The 13,822-nt window shown below is 35.5% G+C and overlaps 1 protein-coding gene across 8 annotated transcripts in view; it reads left to right on the forward strand.

Annotated features, from left to right (window-relative positions):
* The window catches only part of LOC149785970 (CUGBP Elav-like family member 2), a 259,746-nt gene that overhangs the window by 211,950 nt on the left and 33,974 nt on the right, over positions 1-13,822 (forward strand). For 5 of the 8 annotated variants that reach the window (XM_089976221.1, XM_089976224.1, XM_089976227.1 and 2 more), the window contains 2 exons: positions 6,353-6,388; positions 11,121-11,336. In XM_089976221.1, coding sequence (XP_089832347.1) covers positions 6,353-6,388; positions 11,121-11,336 — 252 coding nt within the window. The remainder of the gene's footprint in view (positions 1-6,352; positions 6,389-11,120; positions 11,337-13,822) is intronic. The other 3 variants (XM_089976222.1, XM_089976226.1, XM_089976223.1) reach the window with 2 other exon arrangements.

Raw genomic sequence — 13,822 nt, forward strand, 5'->3', positions numbered from 1 at the left:
TTAGTCCTATGTTGTGTATGATAAAAATATAACTTAGTCCTAAATAGTGTATAGCAGAGATTTGGAAAATTTGTCTAACTGCATGCTGAAATATTGCACTCGGCTTTAAACAGTATCATGGGTAGAACAATTGATAATACAGGGACTGGTGTATTTTAGAATAACGAAGTACCAGTATCGACACACAAACAAAACAGGTGTGAGAAGATCTATTTAGCTAACTAGGTCATATGACCAAATAGGCTTATGGTATGACATTGTAGCCATTGTGTTTTGTGTATCATTCAGCTGTCAAGAATTGCTCATTACTACTGCAGAGTCAAAATTTCTATTGGATTTTTATTAGCTCTACTGATCACAGAACAGGAGACCTTGAGGGATAGTCTGTTGTCCATCCATCACACACACCATGTCGTGGTGTAGTTGGTCCTATGGTGGCAATCAGACATCCAGTATGGTCATGTCAACATGGGTTTTTCACTAAAAGACTAATGTCTAGTTGGTCCTATGGTGGCAATCAGACATCCAGTATGGTCATGTCAACATGGGTTTTTCACTAAAAGACTAATGTCTAGTTGGTCCCGTTTAAAAATGGTGCTGATCTGAGGCCCGATATGACCACCACATCTGCCGTCTTGAAAATCTGTTAACTTTCATCCCGAACAGAAAGTCATATTGATATGGGGTTTTCACCGAAAAATTTCATTAGGTATCTATTTCGTCCTAAATAGAAAGTATGCCAATTAATTGTCCACTATGGCTTCGCATACAATTTTAATTGCTACTCCTCCTGAATTAATGAGTGGTCATATCAATACATTGTTTACACTAATAGACTTCTTATGGTAACTGGTTGATCCTAAATGAAAATGGTGCTGATCTAATGTCCAGTATGACCGTTAAGGGCAGCCATATTGGAAATCTTGTCACTACATCTGAATGAAAAGTCATATTGCCAATAGGTTTTTTTCATGAGATAGCTTCTTAAAATGTCTACTTGGACTTGTAGAAAAATCATGCTCCTTGCTTATCCAATATGGCAACCACTGTGGCCATTTTGAAATTCTTGTTATTACTACCATGCTTGAGTTTAGGGTTGTATAAATAGGTTTATCTCTGATAGACTTGATATGATGTGTCAGGTTGGTCCTAAAATGTCACCACCAGTGGCCATGATGAAAATTTTATAATCACTACTTCTGAATGAATGGTAATATCAACTTGTGGTTTCCATTGAAAGATGTCTTGCGATATGTGGTTATGATGCTGATCTGAACTCCAGTGTGGCTGCCACTGTCTTGAAGATATTGTTATTGCTACTTTAACTATGTGTTGGTTCATACAGACTTCCACCAAAATACTTTATTATGATCTTGATTTGGTCCTAAATGGAAATAGTTCCAATCTGATATTTAATATGGCAACCATGGTGGCCATCTTGAAAATCTTATTTACTGTTACAAAGTCATATCAACACAATGTGAGATCTAAATTAAAATGGTCTTGATCTGACAACCATCTTGAAAATGTTGTTATTGCATTTTTGAATGGAAAGTCATTTTTTTAAACTCTCTTACCCTGTGTGCCATGTTTACACATCAGAAGGTAGTACCCTACATCCGAGCTCTGTACCATCAACACCAAAGTGGGTGGAATTACAGAAGAGTAGACAGCTGTAGCTCTACAATGATGCCAGATAATTTAGACTTTCTACTCAAATTACAGATTATATTGGGAAAAATTTGATACTCATGTATTTCTAGCCCAAAATGTATGTTTTTTGGAACCGGATGTTTGTGTCTGGATTTTAGACTCTCTGGTCTGAGATCTAAAGCAGACTGTTCCAAACTGCACATGGACAGGCACACCTTTTAAAAAAGGTAGGATAAGTTTGAGATTTGGATCAGTAAATGGCCAGGACACAAAAATCATTAGTTTTCTGTACATGTGCTAGTCTGTATCCAATCAAAAACATCTTTTATATGCATAGGTTTCCAGCTAAACAAAGATGTCTTGGAAGAAGATGTGTATGGATGTATTCAGAAGTACCTTATCAGTTCTAAATATAAAAAATGGTCCCCATTCATGTCTCCAGTATGGCTTTGACAAGGGTTGTCTTGACAGTCTCATGGGCACTATTCTCCCTGAATGAATGGTTATATTGGCATTAGATTTTCACCAAAAAGACCATGTCTGCTTTGTATGAAATGACACTGGTTCCAGTTGGACATGCAGTAGGTCCACCTCAGCAACTGATTTTAAAATATGTTTTTGCTGAAGAATATCCAGCATGGTTCAACACTCAGCAGTTAAAAGGAAGGAAAGGTCTCATCTCAAATTGCATTCGAGGGACACTGTTAAACTTAGTTTGTGTCACCAAATTCTCCCAAAATCTAGAAAATGAGTGAGTCCCACACACATTTATGAGGTGTGCCTTGTTGGGTAAGCTTGTTCCAGTTTGGACTCATTTCTGGTCTGATATTGATCAAACTTGGAATATAGGCTTATATCAAGTCTGAGACAGTTTCAATAATGAGCTAGATACAGTCGTATTAATCCAGTTTTTATTAGACTTGAAATATAGGCTTAAATCATCAAAATGTTAGGTGAATTCAGTAATGAGTGAGACCCAAGCATATTAAGGATGTTTTCTTACAACAGATCTGACAGAAATTGTTGCCACTCTGGCAGTCATTTTAAATCTGATTTTATTTAAATTTGGTATATATGCTTATTTCATAAAGATCTCTTTTGAGTAATGAGTGAGGTCCATGAGGTGATCTTGCATCTGATTATGCTTTTATCACTCGCAAGTTCTTTATTTCTTCTTTCTAATTCTGATTAAACTTGGAATACTTGCTTACTTCATCAAGAGCTTTCAATAAGGAGCTAGATCCATACATGTTAATGCAGAGTTCTTTAAAATTCTTGGGGATGATTCTTTGATAATATTTTGATTAAACTCCGAATAAGATTAATACCCCTCATGAGTCTGATGATGATCAAGACCTACACATATTAATGAGGTTCTTTTGCATCTGATTGGCTGAACTTGTTACCCCTATAGAGACTACATTTTTGATCTAGTTCATAAACTTGGTAAAATAACCTGAAATTGAGATTTTAGGCAGCACCAATTTTGAAGAAGATCCATGTATGTTTGTAAGTGATCAAATTATCAGATTTCCAAAATGCTCCAGAAAGAACATGTTTCTTTTTAAAACCATGTCAAAGTTGATAACAATAATGTTGGCAGAGAATTATTTCTGCAGTATTTGCTAAATATAGATTTCTTAAATATTTGGAAGCAAGTTTGATGTGCTTGGTAAAATAAAGTTGATGTTAATGCCATGTTAAAAGTGCCCGAAACATCCGTCATTTTTATGTTTTCATATGTATTGTGCATTTTGTTTCTTGGCATTTCATGTATTCACTGCCATTACTCTCAAATTTGTTGAAATTTTTATATTTTCAACTTTTGATATATAAAAAAATTATGTTCATGTGAAAGCCACAAGACTCGGTGGAACAGGAAGTAAAGAAAGTAAACTCAGTTTTAAAAAGATTACTTTGATTTTGGCTTGAGACTATGCATCACGATTATTGGAAAATTATTGATATTAAATCTGATAAAATAGGTAAAATTGACATGATGCAGACCTGCCAATAAAATGTATTGAAACGACCCATAAATGACAGTCTTATGAAACAATTGCACAAATTATGAAAATCCAATCCTTGCAGTTAAATCTAGTTATTGGCCTGTCATGGTCTGGTCCTGATCAGGGTTTTGAACTCTGTGGTGTTGGTTGGGGAACACAACTCGCTGTAAAGAGGGTACCTCAGACGCTTGACTGTACCTGTGTTGAACTCTGTGGTGTTAGTTGGGGAACACAACTAGCTGTACAGAGGGTACCTCAGATGCTTGACTCTGCCTGTGTTGTTAATGCAAGATGTCCACATTATCAGGATTGTGTTTTTAGGTTATTGCATATTCTGGAAATATCCAGCAATTAAGAACATGTTGAAGGTGATGAGTACAATCACCATTTTAAAAGCCCAACAATTGGTATTAGATATTAGTCAGATTCCTGGCCATGTTCGGAACATTGTAGGAAAGGCAATAATTGCATTTTTCAGAGAATGTTGTGTCCGTTTGAACATTGTAGGAAAGGCAATAATTGCATTTTTCAGAGAATCTTGTGTCCGTTTGAACATTGTAGGAAAGGCAATAATTGCATTTTTCAGAGAATGTTGTGTCAGTTTGAACATTGTAGGAAAGGCAATAATTGCATTTTTCAGAGAATGTTGTGTCAGTTTGAATATTGTACGTGTTTGGAGTTAATTGCTGCTGCCACAAAATTTTTGAAATTTCAAACTATAAAGATTACATCAGATTAAGAAATATTGCAGGAAGTAATTGACCTCCATGGGATTTTCAATTACAGCAACAGAGCTGGTGGTCATTAAGGCCGAAGTTACGAACACTTTAGTTGAACACAAGTTTGCTTTTGTTGAATCACGGAACTTTAAAAGTGTATGGTTTTCACATCAATAATGGCAGTGCTTGATATTTCATTACATCTAACTGAAAATTTATTTAAAACATGGAAATTATTGGCAGCTTTACTGGAAGATTTCTAGAAGGTGGGACAGTCGGCATAATATAAAGTTTAGCAGATAGTTTTTATAACGTTCTGTTCTTACGACAAAAGCCTGCCTAACGAAATGGTCAGCTGTTACGTAAGCCCGATATTGTCTGCTGCTTGTTTCTGTGATTTTTACATCATTTAATTTATGAAGTTTTAAGAAAACTTGATGAAACACGTATTTACATGAAATTAAAGTAAACTTTTGCATACAGCTCCATCAGGTTTTATTCTATAATTAGAAATGTTAAACTCATGAGGTTTTATTCCTTAATTAGAAATGTTAAACTCAACATGAAATTTAATTGTAATTTCAGCCATCAGTGAAAAAAAAAATGTTAAAATGGTTCACAGATAACAGCTGAAAGAAAAGGAAATTTAGCAGAATATTTCTGTTGTTAATGGCACCAGTTGTCCTATAATTTAAACAGGCCATCCAACTATGTAGATATTTGGATCCACCCACACCATTTTTGATTGTAAATTTGTCCCTCTCATCATCCATTCTTCTGCCTGTCCATCATACTTTTGTTGCCGTACAATTAGATTTCAACCTAATTTGGTGTGTTGCTTCATATTGCTGTGACTTTGTCAGTTACACTGCATGATTGCTCACACTTTGTTGATTTTAGTTTACTTTTGGGCTGTCATTGTCAGAAATCAGTTAGCATGATTTAAAATATCAAAGTATTTATACATTTTTTTATAAATCAATCAGGAATGATATAAAATTAGAAAACATTTTTAGATATCTTTTGAATCGGTCAGAAATAATATAAAATATCAAAACATTTTACATTTCTTTTAAGTCGATAAGGTATGATGTACAGTGTCAGAACATTTTAAGTGTGGAACATGTACATACAATCAAGTACAGGCGTTTTTTGTACTACTTCATGACTGTCACAATCTTTACATGATGACTAAGACAGGACATTACCTTCAATTTCATTTCTGATATTGTTGAAAACATGAAAATCCCTTTTTGGCGAGCCTGCCATTTATATGGCTAGAAAGTAAAAGATGTTAACATTGAGCTTAATAGAAGAAATTTTTATCACCATCCATAATGACAGTTATGAATGGATTTATGGACAGACACACAGACATGCCAAAGTGATCACTATGTCAGACTTCCACCGGTGCTCTTATGAAAACAAGAACAATAGCAAAAATAAAATCCACACTTTTAGTAGGGAGATTACAAGTGAAATCGTTTGTAGTTGATGACTTTACAACAAAAAAGGGATAATATTGAGGTACACAGTTACAGTGGACAAAATGACACTTGGTTTAATGGCTGTTAGGGGTGAAGGAGCTGTGGAGGAATATTATTGGAGGCCAAGAGCCAGGGATTTGTGCAGCAGGTTTCTTTTTTCAGATTTCTTCATACTTAACAGATGTTGCCCCAGCCTGAAAAATGACAAAAGATGACTGAACACAAATCTTTACTTGTACATCGTATGACTATTGATTTGAAAATTGTACTTTTCACCATTGCTACCTGTATCCTTTAAAAAAATTTCCGACAGGTATACATTTTGTAATCTGCGGGATATTACAAAACACGAAATCTTCCAGAGTTTAGACACATCAGATAAGATTCTGTATCATTAGTTTATATGTTTAATAAATTTAATACTAGATAAATTTAATCGTTGGCACCATTACAAGACCATTTACCCTCTGTCTCTTCCCAACAGTTTTCTCCCACTCCCAGAAACTTCATGGATCAATGGGTAAGAATTGTTTTCTGCCACACAACAAACCTTCAAATTGTTACCACCCTATAGCACAGCAAAGGAGGTAAATCATCATGGCAAGGGAGAAAAATTGTACTCCGTGAATGTGTTATGAAAGAATACACTAAGTTGCTAAAGGATGCCTCATGGGATATCTTGCCTCTTTATTGTCTTCAAGTTCTAAAACAAGAACAGACTTCTTGTACACTTGTATTGCAAATAGGAGCTGTTTCGAAAAATTGAAAGGAAGCAAACAAGAATGTACATATACCGTATACCATATGTACTTGCTTATAAGTTAAACTGCAGAGACCCAGATCTTGGATCGCATAATTTAGCCAGTATGTCTGGGTGTATGCAGTTATTAGTAGTAATCAATAGAATAAACAACATAGAGCCTGATCTGCCTGGCAGACCTGCTACATGCATATCAGGGTCTGTGTTGTGGCAAACCTGCTACATGCATATCAGGGTCTGTGTTGTGGCAAACCTACTACATGCATATCAGGGTCTGTGTTGTGGCAAACTTGCTACATGCATGTCAGGGTCTGTGTTGTGGCAAACCTGCTACATGCATATCAGGGTATGTGTTGTTTGCAATTGAACTTGACATATAAGGAAGTACATACAGTACATATTCATTTTATTTGATGTAATAGTAAATAATACTTTGGAGATGTATTCTAATTTTGTTAGTTGGCAAGGCTGTGTAGGCAGAGTAAGGGTAACTCAAAGCTTACGTAAAAGCTGGAAGGACACTTAATATCTCCCTTGCTGCTGATTATTTTTGGGTTTGTTTCCAAGTTTTGTTTTCTTGTGTGTCTGTAATTCAGTAGCTATTTAAAGAGATCAGGGGACAAGTAGAGTATGTTGTGTAAAATGATGTTACATAAAAGTTGCAAATTTTTAAACACATTCCAGTAAAGCCAAATAGATGTTATCTTTTGCAGTAACATACTTTGCTTTGACATTTTAATGGTAAAATAATGGAGATTCTAGTCTGATGGCCTTTTTATGTACAGATCCTGGTCTGCCTCTTGTTTTAGTAAGATCCTGCGTAAATGAATATCATGTCTGGAAAGACCACCCTTCTGCCTAAAAATCATGGTTGCTTACTTCCTATGATCTTCAATGACAGGTCATCAGACTGTTTAATCAATAAATCTGTGCAATAAAATGGCCAAATAGGGCATATGCAATAAAATGGCCAGATAGGGCATATGCAGTAAAATGCCCAAGTAGGGCATATGCAATAAAATGCCCAGATAGGGCATATGCAATAAAATGCCCAAGTAGGGCATACGCAATAAAATGCCCAGATAGGGCATATGCAGTAAAATGCCCAGATAGGGCATATGCAATAAAATGGCCAGAAAGGGCATATGCAGTAAAATGCCCAAGTAGGGCATATGCAAAAAAATGATTAGTTAGGTTACATGCAGTAAGGGCCAAAATGAGGCATATGCAATAAAATGCCCAGATAGGGCATATGCAATAAATTTGCAAGTAGGGTATATGCAATAAAATGCCTAGTTATGTTTAATGTAACAAATTGCCCAATTTAGATATATGCGGTAAAATGCTACATTAGGTTATATGTAATAAAATGCCCAATTAGGGAGTATGCAGTAACATGCCAAAGCTTCAGATCCATCCAGGTTAAACAATATTTGCACCAGATCTAAGCAAAGTGGGCACCAATGGTGCTGTGATATTGTATTTTCTGCACGGATAGAAGTGCACTCATAGTTCGAATGTAGCGTATGAGAAATGGAGGGTTTGGTTTAGTTGCATCAGTTATATAGGCCAAGTATCTAGCCAATATTTTGTTAATAAGTTTTTAAATGTATACTTTAAAGTGCTGAAAAATATCACATCTTACCAGGAGTAGAGTTTACTCCCTTCCTTAGCACATAAAGTGAAAGTTAACAGAGAATTTCTCTTTGTCTTGTCTGGTTCAGCATTTTTAACTTGATTTTATGCATTGTTGTGCTGTGATATTGTTTTTATTTGATTTTATGCATTGCTATGCTGTGATATTGTTTTAATTTGATTTGTTTAATCATTGTGTTGCATTTCTCTTGGGTCTTTATTACCAGAAAATAAGATCTTGGTAGTACTCTTTGCCAGCAACAGTGTGGACATGAATATTTTGTGTTTAAGGTTTTTTTTTAAGTCAAGATATCGGAGTACATAATATTGTTCATAGGTGAGACTTGTCACAAGCAAAAATGCTTGTTAAATATTGATACAACACTGAAAACAATGGCATAAATATTTGAGAAAATCATTGTAAAACTTTTTGTTACCATTTTGGCTCTTTATATTCTGTGAATTATACTGTTTATAATGCAAGGCTTGTCCAAATGGTTACAGTGCCAGCATTGTCTTAATCCAAATGGTTACAGTGCCAGCATTGTCTTAATCCAAATGTTTACAATGCCAGCATTGTATTAATCCAAATTTTTACAATGCCAGCATTGTATTAATCCAAATTTTTACAATGCCAGCATTGTATTAATCCAAATGTTTACAATGTCAGCATTGTATTAATCCAAAGGTTTACAGTGCCTGCATTGTCTTAATCCAAAGGTTTACAGTGCCTGCATTGTCTTAATAATAAAGTTTACAGTGCCTGCATTGTCTTAATAATAAAGTTTACAGTGCCTGCATTGTCTTAATAATAAAGTTTACAGTGCCTGCATTGGCTTAATAATAAAGTTTACAGTGCCTGCATTGTCTTGATAATAAAGTTTACAGTGCCTGCATTGTCTTAATAATAATGTTTACACAGTGCCTGCATTCTCTTAATAATAAAGTTTACAATGTGCATTGTCTTGATAATAAAGTTTACAGTGCCTGCATTGTCTTAATAATAAAGTTTACAGTGCCTGCATTGTCTTAATAATAATGTTTACACAGTGCCTGCATTGGCTTAATAATAAAGTTTACAGGGCCTGCATTGTCTTAATAATATTTTTGTTGTTGTTTTGGGGTTTAATGCCATTTTTCAGCATACGATAGGCTATGTATGGCAGCCAGTATTAATGGTAGAGGAAGAGCCCAGGGAAAACCCTGGAAGAACCACTGACCCATGAGAAGCTACTTCTCACATACCCACATTGGCCAAATCCTAGACTCGAACCCATGCAGACAGAGGTGAGATGGCAGTGATCCGTAACAGAGAACGCTTTAGACCACTTGGCCACTCGGGGCCCTGTCTTAATAATAATGTTTACAGTGCCCTGCATTGTCTTAATAATAAAGTTTTAGTGCCTGTATTGTCTTAATAATAATGTTTACAGTGCCTGCATTGTCTTATTCCTAGGTTTACAATGCTATCATCATCTTAATCCTAGGTTTACAATGCCTGCATTGTCTTAATCATAAGGTTTACAATGTCAGCAATGTCTTAATCCAAAGGTTTACAGTGCCAGCATTGTCTTAATCCAAAGGTTTACAATGCAAGCATTGTCTTAATCCCAAGGTTTACGATGTCAGCAATGTCTTAATCCTAAGGTTTACAGTGCCAGCATTGTCTTAATCCTAAGGTTTACAGTGCCTGCATTGTCTTAATAACAAAGTTTACAGTGCCTGCATTGTCTTAATCCTAGGTTTACAATGCCAGCATTGTCTTAATCCTAAGGTTTACAGTGCCAGCTTTGTCTTAATCCAAAGGTTTACAGTGCCTGCATTGTCTTAATCCTAGGTTTACAATGCCAGCATTGTCTTAGTCCTAAGGTTTACAGTGCCAGCTTCATCTTAATCCAAATGTTTACAATACCAGCATTGTCTTAATCCTAGGTTTACAATGTCAGCATTGTCTTAATCCTAAGGTTTACAATGCCAGCTTCATCTTAATCCAAAGGTTTACAGTGTCAGCATTATCTTAATCCAGAGATTTACAGTGTTAGTATTGTCTTTATCCAATGGTTCACAATGCCAGCATCGTCTTAATCCTAACATTTTTTATTCCAAAATTGTCTTAATTCTAAGGTTTATAATGCCAGCATTATCTTAATCATAATGTGTACAGGAAACAGAGGTATATAACCTGCCATGACAGTCTCTTGTCAGTCGGACTACGTTTGGGTCAATCTATTCCAGTTTTTGATTTAGATCCTTTTTCAAGCATAGGGGTGGGGTAATTGGTGTATCATGGCTGTGTGGTGTCCCTCGGTCTACATGAGGATCCTTCCATTCTGTTATTCATTTACGTCCATTTTCAAGCAGTGTGGTGGGGCAATTTGTGCTCCATGAACATATTGCTTATTAAACTTCAGAGATAAAAATAAATTCTAATTTGATCTTTTACTTCATATTATTTTCACGTTGGATAACTAAAATGTCCTGTTTTCTTTTCTTTTTTTTTCAATTACCTGTCCAAATAAACCAGACAGTGTTATTTGTCCTTATAGGTAGAAAAGATTTAATTTATAACTTGGAGGTCACAATTATTGATACAAGAGTGAACATTATTTTCCCTGAATTTGTGATTATAAAATGTCATTGTTTCATGGAAACAGCCACAAGAAGTGCAAGTCATTTTGGGTTTCAGGTATCTCTGAGTTTTCTGTCTTTGAACTTGGGCAAGTTTGTAATAAACTTCACTGTTGCAAATGTCTGTATCATTATGTTTTGGACAATTTGTAATAAACTTGACTGTTGCAGATGTCTGTATCATTATGTTGCCTTTCTGTCTTAGCAGACATTAACTTTTTTTTGACAGGATCTCTCTCAGGATCTACCAACTCTCTAAGTGGGCTTGGCAGCCTCCACAACATGGGTGGCAACAGTTTAGGTGGAGGGGCTGGTGTTTCCTCAGCTTCCATGAGCAATGGCATGAATGGCCTGAATTCTGGTAATCCATCTGGAATGGATGCTCTCAGTCAGGCCTACAGTGGCATACAGCAATATGCAGGTTTGTCCGGTTTACTAGGTCAAGGTAATAGCTCATTTTATTTATTTTCTGTTTTTTTGCCAGGTGTGCTGTGATTAAGGGGTTGTGGTGTTTTACAGCTTCCAATACTGTGTACATGTCCACTAGTGGTGGTAGTTGTTAACACCTACATATCAGGGAAAATTAACTCTAGCATGGGCTTCAAGAATCCCTGTTGGCATTTAAAGAGGAGTCTAGTTAAATACTTATGGAAATTAGAACTGGGGAATACAAACAAATTTTAAATTGGATAATAAATAATTACTTTTGTAGTAATCCAGTCTGCCTTTGGCAATAGTGATGTCATTAGTTAACAGGGATTCTACATGGCAATGGTGATACTAAAGAACACTAGCCAGTTGGCTAGAGTTGTGTGTAGTGTTCAGTATCGTGTGTTAGGGGACACTAGACGATATGTGTGACCAGGTGGTTAGAGTTGTGTGTAGTGTTCAGTATCGTGTGTTAGGGGTCACTAGACGATATGTGTGGCCAGTTGGTTAGAGTTGTGTGTGGTGTTCAGTATCGTGTGTTAGGGGACACTAGACGATATGTGTGGCCAGTAGGTTAGAGTTTGTGTGTAGTGTTCAGTATCACATGTTAGGGGGAAAAAGAAAGCATACCTGTAGCTGCTGAGGATTGAACACTGGGCCTTGTACATAACAAATTTGCTAGTCTTATCTGAGACAGATAGGCTGTTCACTTAATAGCTCAACACAGTCATTTTAATATCATTGTATAGTATCTTAGAATATCAGTGAACCAGAGATCCTAAAATGAATGTATCTGAGAGACATGACCAATAGCTTAAAACTGTCACATGATGATTTGTTAACTTGATGGAGTTCTTAGTCTGGACTGTTCTTGTGTTGCACATTTCTTCCTCACCTTTATGGCACCATTTCAAAGTATTGTCAACATAATTACATTTTCTCCTCACCCACAGGGTACCATTTCAAAGTGTTGCTAACATAATTACTGGTAGTCGTAGCTTTTATTCCCTGATATGTGGGTAACAAGGCTCTCTGATTTGGCACACCAAACAAAAATGTGAGCTTTACCTTACCATTCCAAATCCTTGTCTAATGTGCCCTCTATATTGCAGCTGTATTTTCTGCAAAGTTTAAGATGGCATCCAATGAAAATATTGTAATGTTCTTAGCCATATATATAATAACTGAATCTTGTTTTTTCAGGATGGAAATAAGTGTTAATAGGTCAGGATATCTTGGACTTGATGTTCTATGTTGTAAGATCAATTTTAATTGCTGCTGTTTTTGTGTCTTTTATCAAAATAATGGAAGGGGCCAACATCAAAACATCTATTTCATTGCAATTTAAACTTGAAGTTTTAATTTCTTCTTAAATTTCTGCATAAAAGATTGTTGTATCTACACAACCAAATCGTAGAAACCTAACTTCATTTCCCCCCAAAATTTGTATAATATATTATCACGACCCCAAGTGTACAAAATTGTGTTGCCTAATCAGGGAACATTCATGTCTGTTTTCAGTACAGTTGTTGACAATAGGGCCACAAAGTTGACAAATATTTCATGTTCATTTACCATATTCAGATACGTGTTTATTTTGTTAAATGTTAGAGCATAAGCTCAGCACAGATGCTTTCTAACCATGTCAAATCACTAACAAAGCTTAATGTCTTCACAGTAGAGCCAGAATGATCTTTAGTTCATACAAACCTAAATTATTCCACCATTCACTGAACTGTCTCAAAACTGAAATCCCCTGGGAATCATAGTTTTCTTCTTGCTGAGGCACTTGGTTAAGAATGAGATACGATGACATGATACGATGACACGATGACACGTGTCATCATTCGTACAGGTAAATGTTAATGTTTCAACAAAACACAAAAGAGAAGACAATTTTTAATATTGATAATTTCATTGCATCTCCTTGTGCTTTATTGAGTTTTATTTTACTTCTCTTGATCTTAGGTCATTAAATGGACTATGGCTGAATAAATTCTCTGATTAAATTTCGGTTTTATAAGGTTTGTTTTAGCTTCAGAATGCCATTTGTAACAGAAAATTTAGTGTAGTTTTCAAAGTAGTAGTTTGCTTTCAAAGTAAACATTTATTGAAATTAAGGAAAGGAAGACTCGGGAGAAGAAATATAATTCAATGTTTTGAGTTCCATTTTTTGAGAGGTGTCACTGTATGCACAAATACTTGTTTTATTTTCTCCCCTATTGGAGTTTTAGTATTTTGTGGACTATTTAAAGCTATCATACAGTAGTACAGATGTTATATACTTCCTATTTGGTATGAATCAACATCCTTGATAAATATGCTGTTATGCAGAAATTGTATGAAGCATTTTCATGTTATGCAAAATTTCAAAACAAAAACTGCACATAATATGAATAATAAAGAACCTGCTGACCATATATGGAACTCACACCTTTTGGGAATAAGACAAGTCAATCTCCAGGCCTCATCCCTGACACTAACCCTTTGGGAATAAGACAT

The sequence above is a fragment of the Sinohyriopsis cumingii genome, chromosome 12, assembly GCF_028554795.1.
Source record: "Sinohyriopsis cumingii isolate HCF-2022 chromosome 12, ASM2855479v2, whole genome shotgun sequence".
Classification (NCBI taxonomy): Eukaryota; Metazoa; Mollusca; class Bivalvia; order Unionida; family Unionidae; genus Sinohyriopsis; species Sinohyriopsis cumingii.